General features: G+C 40.5%; 1 protein-coding gene across 3 annotated transcripts in view; it reads left to right on the forward strand.

Annotated features, from left to right (window-relative positions):
- LOC126425091 (sensory neuron membrane protein 1-like) overlaps nucleotides 1–18101 on the forward strand; it is a 454807-nt gene that overhangs the window by 194734 nt on the left and 241972 nt on the right. For all 3 annotated transcript variants that reach the window (XM_050088008.1, XM_050088007.1, XM_050088009.1), the window contains one exon: nucleotides 5738–5856. In XM_050088008.1, coding sequence (XP_049943965.1) covers nucleotides 5738–5856 — 119 coding nt within the window. The remainder of the gene's footprint in view (nucleotides 1–5737; nucleotides 5857–18101) is intronic.

The following is an 18101-nucleotide window of genomic DNA, read 5'->3' on the forward strand; positions in this document are numbered from 1 at the left end:
TTCTTCTCGAACAGTCTGCTGTGTGCTCGAGGATGACGTCCTCGTCAAGCCACTACAGTATCCCCGCTTCCTCAACAGGTTGTCAACAAGTCTGACTTCATACGGGACGATGGCCCATTTCCTGACCCCTGCCTGACACCGCACATTACGCGTTGTCTTAAATATACAGCCCAGTCACACTGATGTGACGACAAGCTGTGTTCCACCACTAACCACTTGTAACACCTCCGTTTTTTATCCCGACCTGATCTGATCGAATAGCAGCCCAATATTTATTATTAACATGACCGTGAACCTAATGGAGCTGGTAATCGGAATTGACTGCTACGGAAGTTGTTACTTTCCAGTTCGTCCTGTTCAATACTATAATACTGAATGGTAATAAGGAACACCAACACAGTTTTACTAATTACGAACTTATATTCTTCTCAAAAAACAAAAAAGGAAGACAGCCACTGCCTTCGCCATACATATCTAATTACGGCTAATCTCAGCACAGGCTTTCTTCATTTTCCATTAGCGTCACACGCTAATCCATCACTGAATCCAACACTGCAATCCAAGGTTAGGCCGGCGCGGTAGACGCGAAACTAAATATCGGCACTAGTAACGTCACAGATCACTTTCATAATGATACTTCATCACTTTCCCGGTATTAATCTATTACTTAGGGATCTAACCACGGCGATGGCGACACCCTTCTCCGTTAAGGACCCTGTATTTCAACAATGGCCTTCACACACACACACACACACACACACACACACACACACACACACCACTCTGGCGCAACTCAACACTCGATCTCGCAACACGTCACAATCGATTGTTCGCCCTATCGACCTGTGCCGAGTGCAAAGTTATAGTAAGGGCCTACGGACCTCTTACACACTCTCAAACGGAAGGCAAGTAGAAGCAGTAGCAATGAAGGAAAACGAGTAGGCGTTGTCGTAATGCGGAAACGGAACGATTTAACTAACGTCCGAAAGTGCATGATCAGTCCCTTTCAGCGCAAGAGTGGAACATTTGCGAAACGGCTAAACCTGTAAACCGTTCGCTTGCCGCTGTGGTTAAAGTATACTGTGGATGGTAAAGAGATGGTATCCAAAACGGCACCACGGGCCATAAATGACGTCTGCGGAAACCTATACGGGCGAACTGACGTGTAACTTTTGGGCAACCGACAGCGCAGATCAACCCTGAGGCTATCAATAGTGTCTCTTCAGCGAACTCTGATACATACGAGCTTCCGCAGCAGGGGCCTGGTTGATTTACTCATGCTTATCGCTATTCCTCATCGCCAATAGCTGGAAATCGTATGCCGATACTGCAGCTAGACGTCCACTGGCCGACGACATGTCGTCTTTTGAGATGAATCACGTTTTACGCTCCGTCGGCTTGAAACGTCTGAAAACAAACACCCTACAACAATCTACAGGGAAAAATTATGATGCGGGGAATGTTGTCAGCTCATTCTTTGGATTATCTGGCCATTCTGGAAGGCATAACGGATCAACACAAGTATGCATCTGTCCTTGAGGATCGTGTCCACATCTACAAACAGCTTGTTTTTCCTCGCTGCGTTGGTATGTACCAGAAGGACAATGCAACATGCTCACAGTGTACATGCGTGGTTGGAAGAGCACCAGTACTCCCCTGGCCACCAAATTCCCCGGATTTAAGCCCAATCGAGAATATGCGAGACTACGTCGATCGGGCTGTTTGCACCGTTGGTGCTCAAACGAGGAACACAGCGCAGCTGGCGACAGCACTGCAGTTCAGAAATGGTTCAAATGGCTCCGAGCACTATGGGACGTCTGAGGTCATCAGTCCCCTAGAACGTAGGACTACTTAAACCTATCTAACCTAAGGACATCACACACATCCATTCCCGAGGCAAGATACGAACCTGCGACCGTAGCGGTCGCGTGGTTCCAGGCTGTAGTGCCTAGAACCGCTCGGCCACTCCGGCCGGCAGCACTGGAGTCGGCATGACTCCAGTTCCCTATCCGTACCTTCTAGAGCTGGGATTCCCAAAGTGGTCGATATCGACCCCTTGGGGTCGATATCGGTTTCCTAGGGGTCGACATAAACGAAAACAGATTTTGGGGGTCGACGAGGTCTAAAAATCGACCCCTATTAAATTAACACAAGTTCTTATTTAAAATTTTCAATATAGGTAGGTACTGTATTGTTTATTTTGTTACGTGTACTAAGAATAATTAATATTTTTGTAGGAAATAGCATTGTTGTAGTAATGTAAAGTCTCAAGTCCGTACAAGATGAAAAACTCGGCAAGTCTGTGTGGACAAGTTCGTGCAAGATACTGAGTTCGAGCGTACGCCTTTCAGGCGCGTTTAGACTTGCTCTCTATTTGACGCTTACGCGATTTAACACGAACGAATTCATGATCAAGTCCAAACATGTTCCTGATATTTTACTATTTAACGAGCTTAAATTAGGTTGAAAGTTCATTTGCGTTTTGAAATTCGTTGGAGCTTGAACGATAATAATTCATAGAAGTACTCATTAATTTCAAGAGATTACAAAGTTATTACATAGCTAAATTAATTGAAGTAAAGTGACTGAAAAAGTGGTAAACACAACATACAACATATTTTAAATAGGTGGGTATAAAAGTATTAGCAAAAATTACTTACACTTAAGTTGTTAAGTAGGTAGGTACCAGCTACACTCTGTAGCAGCTGTTTTAAGTTAGCGGACCATTATGAATAAGGGGGTTGATCTTAAAAGTAGGTAATTTGGCCATGGGGGTCTGAGGTAACAGTTCATTTTGGAAAAGGGGTCACTTGTCCAAAATAGTTTGGGGATCCCTGTTCCAGAGCCTTATTCATTCTCCTCATGCGCATCTCGCATCGGTCCGTGCTGCAAAACGTGATTGTTCGTGCTTCTGACAGTCGGTCATATTACGGGTGACTCGACAGTGTACTACTCTTAACTGTGCTTTTCTCCTATCCTCGCAAACTTTTTACATTAATAAGATTCGACAGTCGTGACAGACAAGGGATAGAAAATGTCTTAAGACATAAAAGAATAATTTCCATGTGTAAGTAGGCTGTTTAGGTTTTTATGTTGGTAACGCCACATAGCGCTCTATATGAAAATCACCGACTGTGCTGTGTGAAGGCTGTGGTTGGTTTGCATTGTTGGAGTATATGCTATTGTAGTGTTGGGCAGTTGGTGAGGCGCCAGCGGTGGTGGATGTGGGGAGAGAGACGGCGGAATTTTGAGAGCGGACGATCTGGACGTGTGTCCATCAGAAAGAGTAAATTTGTAATATTGGATATCATGGACTGAGATTTTATATATATATATATATATATATATATATATATATATATATATATATATATATATAGTGTTCAAAAGTTATATATATAACTTTTGAACACTATTAAGGAAAAAATACATTGCTTGTTCTCTATCAAAATCTTTCATTTCCTAACTATGCCTATCAGTAGTTAGTGCCTTCAGTAGCTTGAATCTTTTATTTAGCTGGCAGTAGTGGCGCTCGCTGTATTGCAGTAGTTTAAGTAACGAAGATTTTTGTGAGGTAAGTGATTTGTGAAACGTATAGGTTAATGTTAGTCAGGGCCATTCTCTTGTAAGGATTATTGAAAGTCAGATTGCGTTGCGCTAAAAATATTGGCTGTCAGTTTAGCGTTGATTTGAATAGGTAGAGAGCGAAATGTCTGAGTACGTTCAATTCTGCTCAGCTGTTTGAAAATCAAGTAATGTAAGAGGTTTATCAGCACAGTAATTCATTAATTTTTCTAAAGGGACGTTTCACATGGTACTATAGAAGGCTGTAGAGGGTAAAAACTGTAGAAGACAGACTGGAACAAATCATAGAGATAATTGAAGTAGTTTTGTGTAAATGGCACTATGAGCTGAAAAGTCGGCATAGAAAAAGTACTCACTGCATGCAGCATGAAAACAGTGAGGAGACTAATGATACCTTGTTCCCTCCCACCGCCCCCTCCCCCCCAAAAAAGAAAGAAGTTGTGAATTGTGTTCTTTAAATGCTACATCAACAGGTCTCTGCCGTACGCTTCACTGAGGCGCCATGTCTTCAATTTGTTCTTCCGTTATTACATTTGAAGGGCTTATTTCAATAGTGGTACAAGTCCATTACCTGCACTTTTCTGCCTATAATGCTTCTGCAATGTTAAAAAATATATCGGCTCAACCACTTGTTTATAGTGTAAAACACTATGATTGACGTGTTTCGGAAGTCAAGCTTCCATCATCAGCATAATAAAAAGTAAAAGAACCTGTTAAAACTCGCTAAAATGGAACATGCACCAGGCACCATAAAATTGATAATAAAATTAAAACATCGTGGCTACTTACCTTGTTGCAGCCGTGTCTTCCAAGGTGCATCTCCACATAGTCGTCAAAATATAAAAAACTCTAAAATGGTGTTCAGCATCTAACCACACGGCTCTCTCCTCTATCGTCGTAAACCGCCCGTGCGTCTTCGTTGATACCACACACCACGTAGCCAAACACGACGCTGAAACGCGAATGAGCTCACGCGCAAGTAAACAAGGATGTCACAGAGATGTCCATACAAACAGATAACGTATACAAGGACCTCATGAAATGATGGTATCCTACAAATTGCTAAAAATGTAGTTACTAAAAGAAACCAGTGAAATGTTTGAAAAAGTTATTTGTATCACCAGTTAGCTGTTCATTCAGTGTGTTCTGATTATCCACGCTATGTATCGTACTTTCCAGCTGTTCTAGTAGATCCACCTTTTTGCCTTTGTCCTGTCTATGTAAAATAACTTGATCTATTCCCAACATGGGGTGGCCCGTTTCCCAAATATGCGTGGCTACAGCTGAATTTTCGAAATTATTAAGCCGGAAAGCATCGCTATGTTCTTTGTAACGTACTTTAAAGGACCTACCAGGTCGGGCTACATAGCTTGCCTTGCACGTGTTACACTGAATTTTATAGACCCCCAGCTCTCTCATATTTATCGCTTTCCTGCTGTAAATTATTTCTTAGTTTAAATCGCAGCGTAGTATTGGTCTGAAAAGCGGTATCAACTTTAAAAGGTTTGAAAATGTTAGCCACTTTCTGCGAAATATCACCGAAATATGGATAAAATCAAACTTCTGCAATTAAACAGAAAGAAACGTTCATCTCTAGCAAGAAGCCATATGCTTGGATATTTCTGGTATCTAAACTGCAGATTTTTCAGCGCTCATTTAACTTTAGCGCTGTGTGTCTCACAATGAACAAAAATGGACTTGTACCACTATTGAAATAAGCTCTTCATTTAATGTGCAAGGTTTGACATGCTTCCGAAAGTCATTCAGTAATTGTCTATTATGAAGTAAGAGTATAATTGCTATAGCTGTGAAACTTATTGTTACTATCAGATGCAAGCACATGGACATGTTCTTGTGCCACAATTTTAAATGACTATCTCATCGTTATAATTAGGTAGGCTTCCGCGGCCAGACTAAGTTAAAAAAAAGCTGTTACTGGAGAAACCAAGGTTTCGACCACTGCAGCCGCGGGCCAAAACGTTGGTTTCTCCAGTAACACTTTCTGCGTTATGACACCGTACCATGTTGATAAAACTTTTATATCATGTGATCATTGTTCAGCACAGTACACTTTTTCCCCTCGTTGAGGACCATGATATACCTGTGATCGGATCTGCAAGTGAAATCTGATCTGTGCTTTTGTTTTCTACAGGTGCCCCAGTGATAGCTACGCTGCCGCATTTCTACCTGGCGAGCGAGACGTACCTGCAGACTGTATCGGGCCTGCGGCCAACCAAGGAGAACCACGAGCTCTTCATGGTCTTCGAATCGGTGAGTATGCTGCGCCGGTGACAAAGCCGTGGCGTGCCGCGTCCACACCGTTGCTACACAGCACTCACTCGTAATGTAGGTTCTGCAATACTGCCACCAGTCATTCACTAGTTAATGGATGTTTTATTTTTCCGCACTGACTTCAAGAGCCTCAGTCTGTTTCGCGTTATGTTCTGCTGTTGCCATCGTCTTCAGTCCTAAGACTGGTTTGATTCGGTTTTCAAACAGGCACACTTCTCTGGATCGGTTTGGTAGGAGGGAGGGGGGGATGTCGTATGTGAGAGCACTGTTTGGTACCCTGCTCCCACCCCCACCCCCAAATCCCTTCCAATATAACTATCCGTTACCTCGCTTTTTCTGTCCCCTAGATGGATATGGTTTTAATAATAATAATAAAAATTTTGAACATAGCTGCAAAGGTTCAGTGAACGTGTCAGAATTGTATTAAAACAAATAAGCCCTCGGTCACAAATACTAAGTCAAAATTGACCGGGTTTCGACGCTACTGTGAGCGTCGTTTTCAGAACTAAACTAACTGTTCTAAAACATAATAGGTGTATAAGACACTAATAAACTAAAGTGTGTACTGACTGGAAAGAGATGCAGTACTTACAAGTCACATTCTAAAAAAATCTAAGCTGGAAAGGCGACGTCATGAAAGGTTGTAAATAAGACAAGATGGCGAGCCGCTAAGGGCTGCTCGTACCTGAGTGAGCCGGCCGCGGTGGCCGTGCAGTTCTGGCGCTGCAGTCCGGAACCGCGGGACTGCTACGGTCGCATGTTCGAATCCTGCCTCGGGCATGGGTGTGTGTGATGTCCTTAGGTTAGTTAGGTTTAAGTAGTGCTAGGTTCTAGGGGCTTATGACCTAAGATGTTGAGTCCCGTAGTGCTCAGAGCCATTTTTTTTTTTTTTTCGTACCTGAGTGAACACGGGTTGCAACAAAACTGAGGCGCCCACCTTAGAAAGTGTGGGCAAGTAAACATGGTGTTGCTACGAGCGCCATCTAGTAGCCGCAGAAACAACTAGGCTATTGTACATTCAAAATTAGACACATTAAATTGTAGTGAAGGTGATTCAGGCATAACGTAAGCACTAATAATAATAACATGAAGTTACATATTTATCTGCTTTAAACAGAGATACATCTGTAACGTAAAACACCGTCAGTTATGACATACAAGAAAACAGCAAAGACGTAACAGGAAAGTAACATTTCGGCAAACTGCATGAGGAAATCTCAATCAAAGATCAAGCAACGGTTTTAAACAGTCGAAAATGTTTTTATTTCGCAGCTGCAGCTGTTCGTTGAGAATGAGGCCATCATGACGAGGTAGATGTTTGAAATTCTCCGATTCCTCTAAAACATCTAACCTATGCCCCTTCTTTTCGGTATTCAGAATATTGCTATCGCCAATGGCTTTAGGCACGTGTCCAGTAATTAAGAGATGATCGGCAAAGGATGAATATAGGGGACTGGTGCCGATTTTTCTCAAAAGATGTTCTTTATATCTGATGGTGAAAGGACGTCCAGTTTGCCCTATATAACAGAAGGAGCAGGTATCACAGATGATCTTACAAACGCCAGAACTTTCTATAGTGGGAGCGAATGGATTTCAAATTATGAATGAAGTTTCTCTTCAGATTGTTATTTGTAGAGAAGGCAACATTGCAGCTGTATTTGTTGCGAAGCATGCGCTGAATCTGATAGGGAATGGGTCCTATGTACGGAATAGAAAAACTTTTTTTGGGTTAACTTCAGCGCGTGAGGTGTTGAGCGTAATAGTGTTTGCAGTTTTATTTTTAGGATATCGTCGACTATGTTAGGCGTATATTCATTATTGACTGCTATGGTTTTAAGTAAATTAATCTCCTCATTAAACTTTTCTGTGTGACCGAGGGCTTATTTGTTTTAATATAATAAAAATAATTATTATTATTATCATCGAGTTGAGCCTCTATGGACCACGTGGTAACAACCAACTTCACTCTAGTGTCTAGGTCTTATTCTTGTTCCAGCTTTGACTTCCTGCCAGGATCTTCTGCGCCCACCAAGGGCTCTTCTCTTATGCTCTTCAGATAATGGTCCTCTCCGTCTTTTGGACGTTGACGCCATTTTAAAAACTTGGTAGTTGTTCACCAATCTTCTAAATTTATTCCTGTCAGGAATTTCTCTCTCTGAGATACTAATCTTCCTAAAATCTTTTTCACATTTTGCAAACCATCTTGGCCTTGTTTTCGTAGATCGCATGAAACTCCATATTCTTTTTTTTAATCGGTCACCGTCCATCCTCATGAGATGACCATAAAATGACAATCGTCTCTTCTTAATGGATGCTGTGATAGGTTCTGTCTTGCCATTGTCCATCAACCCTTCTATTGCCTAGAATTTTCTTTAATATCCTACGCTCTCGGTTTTCCAGCCACTCAGCTTGACCTCGTCTATTCACGGTCAATGTTTCGGACGTATATAGGTCCTCAGGTTTGCAACCTCCCCATAGATAAAATAATAAGTATAACATTCACATTAAGAGTAACCTCCCAATAAATAAATTCCGTAACCTACCAATAATACAATGTGACTAACCTCTTAATAAAAAAAACCTGACTCATATACAACCTTACAATAATTGACTGACTGAATCTAAACTGGTAAATTTTAACATCAGCAGTGCTGCGTCATGGCCCTGAAAGATCATACTGAATAAATTGAAAATTCTTACCTCAATTAAGTCGCCGGATAACGCATATATATCTGCTCCTATATGAAACTTAACTTTTCTGGCACAGCCCTGTGCAATGCTAGCCGATAGATTTGTCATGTATAAAAAGAAATACAATAATCAGGATAACCATGGATTGGAGAAACTAGTAAATTCTTTAAATTGAGATGAAAATTCTCAAAAGTTTTTTTTATGAGAAAGATTATTATTAAGAGATTTTTTAAAACATTTTACGTGGGACCTGATCTAACAACAGTAAATATGCACAAGGCTGCTTTTACCTTATACTACAACGCTCAGGCTCCCCCATCGCTCCCCACGACCGGCCCAGCCAACTCCATGCACACGACTGCTAGCTACTAACTACTTACTCCTACTGCTGACAACACTGCTCTCTGGTCTGAGATTCTCTTATAGCTTACATATCACAGGCGGCACGTGAGCAATCCATAGAAATTACATCTGCTCGAGTGCACTAGCAACAAATTCCTTAATCATTGACCTCTTACATAACCCTCCACTGCGGGAGCAAAAATTTGGCAGCGATGGTGAGTCAATTGGACTTGCCATGAGCAATAAATTTTTCTATAATCTATTTAGTTTAGTTTAGTTTAGTCTACAGTCACAAAGTATATATATATATATATATATATACACACTCCTGGAAATGGAAAAAAGAACACATTGACACCGGTGTGTCAGACCCACCATACTTGCTCCGGACACTGCGAGAGGGCTGTACAAGCAATGATCACACGCACGGCACAGCGGACACACCAGGAACCGCGGTGTTGGCCGTCGAATGGCGCTAGCTGTGCAGCATTTGTGCACCGCCGCCGTCAGTGTCAGCCACTTTGCCGTGGCATACGGAGCACCATCGCAGTCTTTAACACTGGTAGCATGCCGCGATAGCGTGGACGTGAACCGTATGTGCAGGTGATGGACTTTGAGCGAGGGCGTATAGTGGGCATGCGGGAGGCCGGGTGGACGTACCGCCGAATTGCTCAACACGTGGGGCGTGAGGTCTCCACAGTACATCGATGTTGTCGCCAGTGGTCGGCGGAAGGTGCACGTGGCCGTCGACCTGGGACCGGACCGCAGCGACGCACGGATGCACGCCAAGGCCGTAGGATCCTACGCAGTGCCGTAGGGGACCGCACCGCCACTTCCCAGCAAATTAGGGACACTGTTGCTCCTGGGGTATCGGCGAGGACCATTCGCAAGCGTCTCCATGAAGCTGGGCTACGGTCCCGCACACCGTTAGGCCGTCTTCCGCTCACGCCCCAACATCGTGCAGCCCGCCTCCAGTGGTGTCGCGACAGGCGTGAATGGAGGGACGAATGGAGACGTGTCGTCTTCAGCGATGAGAGTCGCTTCTGCCTTGGTGCCAATGATGGTCGTATGCGTGTTTGGCGCCGTGTAGGTGAGCGCCACAATCAGGACTGCATACGACCGAGGCACACAGGGCCAACACCCGGCATCATGGTGTAGGGAGCGATCTCCTACACTGGCCGTACACCACTGGTGATCGTCGAGGGGACACTGAATAGTGCACGGTACATCCAAACCGTCATCGAACCCATCGTTCTACCATTCCTAGACCGACAAGGGAACTTGCTGTTCCAACAGGACAATGCACGTCCGCATGTATCCCATGCCACCCAACGTGCTCTAGAAGGTGTAAGTCAACTACCCTGGCCAGCAAGATCTCCGGATCTGTCCCCCATTGAGCATGTTTGGGACTGGATGAAACGTCGTCTCACGCGGTCTGCACGTCCAGCACGAACGCTGGTCCAACTGAGGCGCCAGGTGGAAATGGCATGGCAAGCCGTTCCACAGGACTACATCCAGCATCTCTATGATCGTCTCCATGGGAGAATAGCAGCCTGCATTGCTGCGAAAGGTGGATATACACTGTACTAGTGCCGACATTGTGCATGCTCTGTTGCCTGTGTCTAGGTGCCTGTGGTTCTGTCAGTGTGATCATGTGATGTATCTGACCCCAGGAATGTGTCAATAAAGTTTCCCCTTCCTGGGACAATGAATTCACGGTGTTCTTATTTCAATTTCCAGGAGTGTGTATATATATATATATATATATATATATATATATATATATATATATATATATATATATAACATTATTGATAAATAATTTAAGTACAGAACATATTAAGAAATGAGATAGAGTGCACACATACTGAGTTCAGAACGTATTAAGAAATGACAAAACGTATACGCAATGAGCACAAAATATATTAACAAATGACATAAAATGCACACACACTGTATAAGTCTTTACCATTGTACAAGAATTTAAACATATTGAGAAATGAAATGAAGTGCACACGCACTGTTTAAGTCTTTACCATTTGAAAAGAATTTAAACATATTGAGAAATGAAATAAAGTGCACATGCACTGCATATGTCTTTATCATTTTACAAGAATTTAAACGCACTCTATAAGTCTTTACCATTTTACAAGAACTAGGAAAGGAATGGGAAGGATAGCATCATGGTTGTAGCACAGACTGTTGCCATAGCTGCACTGAAAGTCCATATCTTTCTACAGAACCACAACACCAAGTGAGACAATCTGAAGCTCTCTTCCCAGAAGTATTCATCAGTGTAGCCAAGACACTGCAATCTTGTATTAATATTGCATATTATCACTTTGGTAGTACATTAGGTACACCAAACAGTAGGACCGTAATGGCATCTCCTCGGTCAGAGTGGTGGACAGCTTGATAAGTCAACACCACGTTCTTGTAGAATCCATACTCTTACATCAACTTAGAATTAGTGCAGAAACCAAATGTAGTGCTCCATGATCATGAGGACGGGCAGGACATGCGGATATTGCAGTAATTACTGGTAATTAGGTCAGAAGGTGAAGGACATTAAGTCTTATGCTAGTCATCATTCAGAATTACTCTAGTGTATCAACTGATCTGGATAATTACTGGCGTTTATTGGCTATTTACACAGCATTTAAGTAGTACATATGGAGTATTACAGAACATTATTCATAAGTCATCACGTTACTGTAATTATTAGCATAGCAATTATGCATAAGTCATCTCCTTACAGTAGTTATTGGCATTCATTTATGCAGTGTTACAAAACATCATTCATAAGTCATCTCATTACAGTAATCATTGGCATAGCATTTATGCATAAGTCATTTCATTACAGTAATCATTGGCATAGCATTTATGCATAAGTCATCTCATTACAGTAATCATTGGCATTCATTTATGCATAAGTCATCTCGTTACAGTAATCATTGGCATAGCATTTATAGAGTATAACAAAATATTATTTGCAGAAATTATTGGCATAGCATTTATGCATAAGTCATCTCATTACAGTAATTAGTACAGAACATTATTCGTAAGTCATCTAATTACAGTAATTATTGGCATCATCAGTCTTCTCATTACAGTAGTTACGGCACTCGTTGGCCAGTTACAAAGCATTTATTATGCACTATTCAGAAGTCATCATTCAAAACAGGAGTTATTGGGTGTAGCATCAAGCTGCTAGTGTTTATATATGACATTGTGTAAGTGACATAAGACATATTTAAAATGTAAGACACTGGAACTGTTACACAAGCTCTCTAGTCCAATAATACATAGATATAAGCGAATCAATAATTCCGAAAAAATTGCATTATATTTAGGACTAGAAATATATCTTAAACTGGTAACATTATTTAGTTGTATACGGGTAATAGTTGGGACTGATAATAATTAAATTATTTTTTGTGCTAGCAATGCATTGCGTTGGGATCTATAATTGTGGGGGCATGAAAATATTTGCTTTTGACTTATTGCTGGAAATAAGGATTAATAACGTCATTCGTCATGAGTCAGCTGTAGCAAGGCCATGAAACAAGTAGAGTATGTGTGAGCACATTCATAAATGATAGACACAACTGGGTAAAAAAATGCAAGCATTAGAACAGGCTTAATAACTAATTGCTTATAGCATATTAATATCATGAAAAGCTTCTCCTGGAAAAAATACAAAATGCGTTATTGACCTGAAAGAAAAAAATGTATATTATGCTGAAAAGTAGTAAACTTCGAATTAACAGGTAATGAAACGTGTACTCAATATGTATGTAATATAGCTGTTTTTCCCAAAACATTCTGTCACTATAGTATGCAACATAAGACATACTGTCAAAAGGAACTGCAACAAATAACTACATTGCATCTCCTAACTAATACAAAATATATAAACCTCATCATTATCATCATCTGCAAAGAAAAACTTCATTATTCATATTACCATAACTTCATCATTATCATCATCTGAAAAGAAAAACTTCATTATTCATATTACCATATTCTTCATAAAACTATTCATCATCGTTTATTATCATCTGCAAAAAATAGACACTTCATTATACATATTCATATTACCATTTACTTCATACAACTATTCATTGTCATTCATTACTTCATATATTATAGAGTTTCTTACTTCTAGCATATTTCATCACTGAAACTAACATGTGTAGTTCTGTCTGACAGCTTGCATCAATCGCCTCGTATTCTGAAAGAAAAATAATTAGTTAAGACTGCTACTATACAGTGTGTATAGTATATTCTTGTTAATGCTTGTTAATTCTGATCAATTTACTCTTCATGACAATGTATTGCATTTTCTTTCTTTCATTCTGGTGGTAAAATTCCCATTTCATAGTAAACCACTGTGGTTTCTTTAATTTATTTCTTTTGCACAGTATTGCTTTCTGGAAACGATGAATATGGATTAATATCTTGCATTTACATCATATACTCATTAAATAAAAACTCGTTTCTAGTCATATAACTAAGTATACAGCATAGCATGGCAGAAAACGTATTATGTCAAAAACATAGACAGTTTTCAAGTGCAAAAAATGTGTACACAATACCATAATGTAGTAGCAAACAATGTAGAACAGTCAAGATGTTGAGCTATCATAAGGAAAAATGTCAAAGTCAACTTGTTTGTTACATCTTAAAGATTTCATAGTGCATACAGAGAAAAATTCTTCTCACGATAGGAAAATAATCGTACATACACAAAAAATTGAAAATGTGTACGGTCTGATGTCTAACGACAAGAAAAGCGACCTGCTAACCTTATCTTGCCGGGCACTTGCCAAGAAAAAATGTAATCACCATCAATAAGTCGTCATATAAATATCTGGAAATGGTATTGCAATGTGATAAATCATAAAGTATGTTCATTCAATAAATGGTTTAATATTGGAAATATGGTGATTGCCCTTGCTTTTTCTGATTCTCAAAGTTTCGACATGTACTACATTGGGGTGAGGAATGCTGAGAATTCTATATGGACCTGCGTATAGAAGCTCAAATTTAATACATCTACTTCTTCCTCTGTTGGATAAATAGTGTGTGTGTACTAATACTTTCTGTCCAATGTGAAAGTTACGGCGCGTACAAACCAGTTTTTGTTGTCTTCTCCGGCGCTCTGCGGCACGTTTGATGTTGCTGAGCGCAATGTCAATTATTTCATGGTGGCGTAGTCGACGAGATGTAGGAAAAGATACTAATTCTTTGATTTTGTTAGGTGGTTCAACATTTTTCAGTATAATAGTCGGAGATAGCATAGTAGATTCATTTGGTATGGTGTTAATTACATCCTGGAATGAGAGTATGTGTGTATCGCAATCAATATGTTTTTTATGGCAGTATATTGCACATAGTTTACCAATTTCTTTCATCAGGCGCTCACAAAGGTTCGAAGAAGCGTGATACCTGGATATATAAATCGGAGAAATGTTTCTAGCTCGTAACATCCTTGTCCATATTGCAGGTCGAAATAGTGGTCCATTGTCGGAAATTACTTTCAATACATGCCCTACATGGAATAAAAAATGTTTTACAAATGCATTCGAAATAGATTTAGCAGTAGCTTTGCGTAACGGAGTGAAGGTAACAATTTTCGAAGTGAGTTAAACAGCGACAAAGATGTAGCAAAAACCGCTATTAGTTCTGGGAATCGGCCCAAAAATATCTACAGCTGCTATGTGTCTCAATTTAACGGGTACAATGGGATGTAAAGGAGGAATATGTGAATTTGTGTCTGATTTAGCTTTCTGGCAGATTTTACGCTAAAGCTCGTCGAATACGTTTCTCTATATTCTACATCTACATCTACATCTATACTCCGCAAGCCACCTGACGGTGTGTGGCGAAGGATACCTTGAGAATCTCTATCTGTTCTCCCTTCTATTCCAGTCTAGTATTGTTCGTGGAAAGAAGGATTGTCGGTATGCCTCTGTGTGGGCTCTAATGTCTCTGATTTTATCCTCATGGTCTCCTCGCGAGATATACGTAGGAGGGAGCAAAATACTGCTCGACTCCTCGGTAAAGGTGTGTTCTCGAAACTTCAACAAAAGTCCGTACCGAGATACTGAGCGTCTCTCCTGCAGAGTCTTCCACTGGAGTTTATCTATCATCTCCGTAACGCTTTCGCGATTACTAAATGATCCTGTAACGAAGCGCGCCGCTCTGCGTTGGATCTTCTCTATCTCTTCTATCAACCCTATCTGGTACGGATCCCACACTGCTCAGCAGTATTCAAGCAGTGGGCGAACAAGCGTACTGTAACCTACTTCCTTTGTTTTCGGATTGCATTTCCTTAGGATTCTTCCAATGAATCTCAGTCGGGCATCTGCTTCACCGACGATCAACTTTATATGATCATTCCATTTTAAATCACTCCTAATGCGTACTCCCAGATAATTTATGGAATTAACTGCTTCCAGTTGCTGACCCGCTATATTGTAGCTAAATGATAAGAGATCTTTCTTTCTATGTATTCGCAGCACATTACACTTGTCTACATTGAGATTCAATTGCCGTTCCCTGCACCATGCGTCAATTCGCTGCAGATCCTCCTGCATTTCAGTACAATTTCCCATTGTTACAAACTCGCGATATACCACGGCATCATCCGCAAAAAGCCTCAGTGAACTTCCGATGTCATCCACAAGGTCATTAATGTATATTGTGAATAGCAACGGTCCTACGACACTCTCCTGCGGCACACCTGAAATCACTCTTACTTCGGAACACTTCTCTCCTTTGAGAATGACATGCTACTTTCTGTTATATCATCCCCAGCCCAAACGGCTAAGGATAAGAACCATTTGAACTTTCTGTTATCTACGAACTCTTCAATCCAATCACACAATTGGTCTGACAGTCCATATGCTCTTACTTTGTTCATTAAACGACTGTGGGGAACTGTATCGAACGCTTTGCGGAAGTCAAGAAACACGGCATCTACTTGGGAACCCGTATCTATGGCCCTCTGAGTCTCTTGGACGAATAGAGCGAGCTGGTTTTCACACGATCGTCTTTTTTCAAAACCCATGCTGATGCCTACAGAGTAGATTTCTAGTCTCCAGAAAAGTCATTATACTCGAACATAATACGTGTTGCAAAATTCTACAACTGATAGACGTTAGAGATATAGGTCTATAGTTCTTCACATCTCTTCGACGTCCCTTCTTGAAAACGGGGATGACCTGTGCAATTTTCCAATCCTTTGGAAGAACAAGCAATTAAACAGAGCAGTGCAAATACAGACGAGGAAGGTACTCAACTATGCAATATTCTTTTACAGCAAGCCCCACTTTTTGACAACATCCCTGGTACTATGTCCGGTTTTATTTATGAATTACAAGTTAAACAGCATGACATATTTAAAGTTAAATATTATCCTATTTCGTATATCCGTACACAAAATATTGTAGAAAACGCGCTATCACGTTCTCTCAGCAACAATCAGCTAGACATCGCAACCAACTTCTGCCAAACAAATTTTAGCGTCATGTATATTCAACAAGTTGCATTTGAAAATTTCATTTCGTCATCATTACGAGACCTAGCACAAGAGCAGAGCAAAGACACCGTATGGAAGGAAATTAAACACCTTTGGCAAGATAAGAATAACGTTACCATTAGAAATCATTACACTGTACGCAAGAACATTCTGTTTCGCCGCTCTCACCCTGATAGCAACACCTGGTTATTATGTATTCCTGACGAACTTGCTAACAAATTAATTTGGTATACTCATTTAAGTTATGCACATTATGGAGCCAGAAAATGTTTTCTTATACTGAGACAGAACTGTTATTTTCCTTTACTAGATACTGCTCCTTTTACTTTAGTTTTGCCTAATGGTAACGTAGGATAGGTGTTCTGTTTGTTACATTCGTTGAAAGTTTCTTGATTTATAACTGACATACGTGATCCAGAATCGATTACTGCTGAAAATGCGTATGATCCAATCTTTACTTCAATAACAGGATGGGAAATGGTTTTTTGTATAACTGGTTTTTCATGTAAAAGTGTGTCTCGGATGTCGTCAGAAGTAATAACATTTTCGTGAACAAGATTCTGTGTGTCAAAAGTATTGCTTACGTTGCTGGAAGATGCAACCTGTACTGTATCTAGTGAAATTATTTCTGACGTGCTGTTATTTGCAGGAGGATGCTGTGGCATTTCGACTATTTGTACTGTTCTGTTATTTCGTCCTGACGTATTAGGTTCGGGATGATACCGACTGTCTGGTTCATTCATGATATTCTGTTGTTGTGGTTGACACTGCTGATGATAAGACCGACTGTTATTAAACGTACGCCGAAAACTGTGCTCATTACTTTTACGTCTGTCATGATAGTCATTACTATACAGCGCGTTGCCATAGGAATTGAAATGATGTGTTTTCTGTACATACTGACTTCCTTGTTGCTGTGCGTTACTATCTGGTGGAGCTGACGCTATACGTGTAGGCGGCGAAACATTAAAGCTTGGTTGACCTTGCACATTATATTATTGGTTAGGTATGCTAACCGGCTGGTTTTGTTGCTGTTGTGGGAAAAAGCCTCTATTGTTGCCAAAATGTGTTTGCTGTTGCTGATAATTTTGACGATACTGATGATTAAACTTTTGTCTGTTATTAAAATAATGTTGGTAGTTCTTGTCAATTCGGGAGTGTCTAATGAAACTGTTACTTTCAGGTAAAACTTGCCATATCAGATTTTCTTTACTCATTCTTAATGCTAGATAGATCGATAGTTGAAGACCTGTTTTGATAGTTATAAAGGATAGTAAAAGAGAAGGCAGCAGTGCAGAAAACTAAAGATGAAATAGCACTATTGCGGCTTGGGGCCCTGTGCACGCTACGGCACATATTCATCGAAGTGTAATGAATACCCTGAGGTCTGTTACGCGTTGCAAATAAATTTTAGTTTCTGCATTACAGGCAATGCCGGTGAAAATTCAAAGGCAAATTGTTGTAACTAGTCCAAAGGGTGAATCTGTATTCTGTCATTATTAAATACCTTTAATTTTCTCACGGATAGAAAGTGCTTATAATCACAATTATCGTCTCTGAATGTCTGAACTGGTTCAGGATTGTATGATAATCCGTTTGTCTCTGTGTCTGTTCGGAATCTAAGTCACGTACTCTCTGTAAATTA

The sequence above is a fragment of the Schistocerca serialis genome, chromosome 10, assembly GCF_023864345.2.
Source record: "Schistocerca serialis cubense isolate TAMUIC-IGC-003099 chromosome 10, iqSchSeri2.2, whole genome shotgun sequence".
Taxonomy (NCBI): Eukaryota; Metazoa; Arthropoda; class Insecta; order Orthoptera; family Acrididae; genus Schistocerca; species Schistocerca serialis.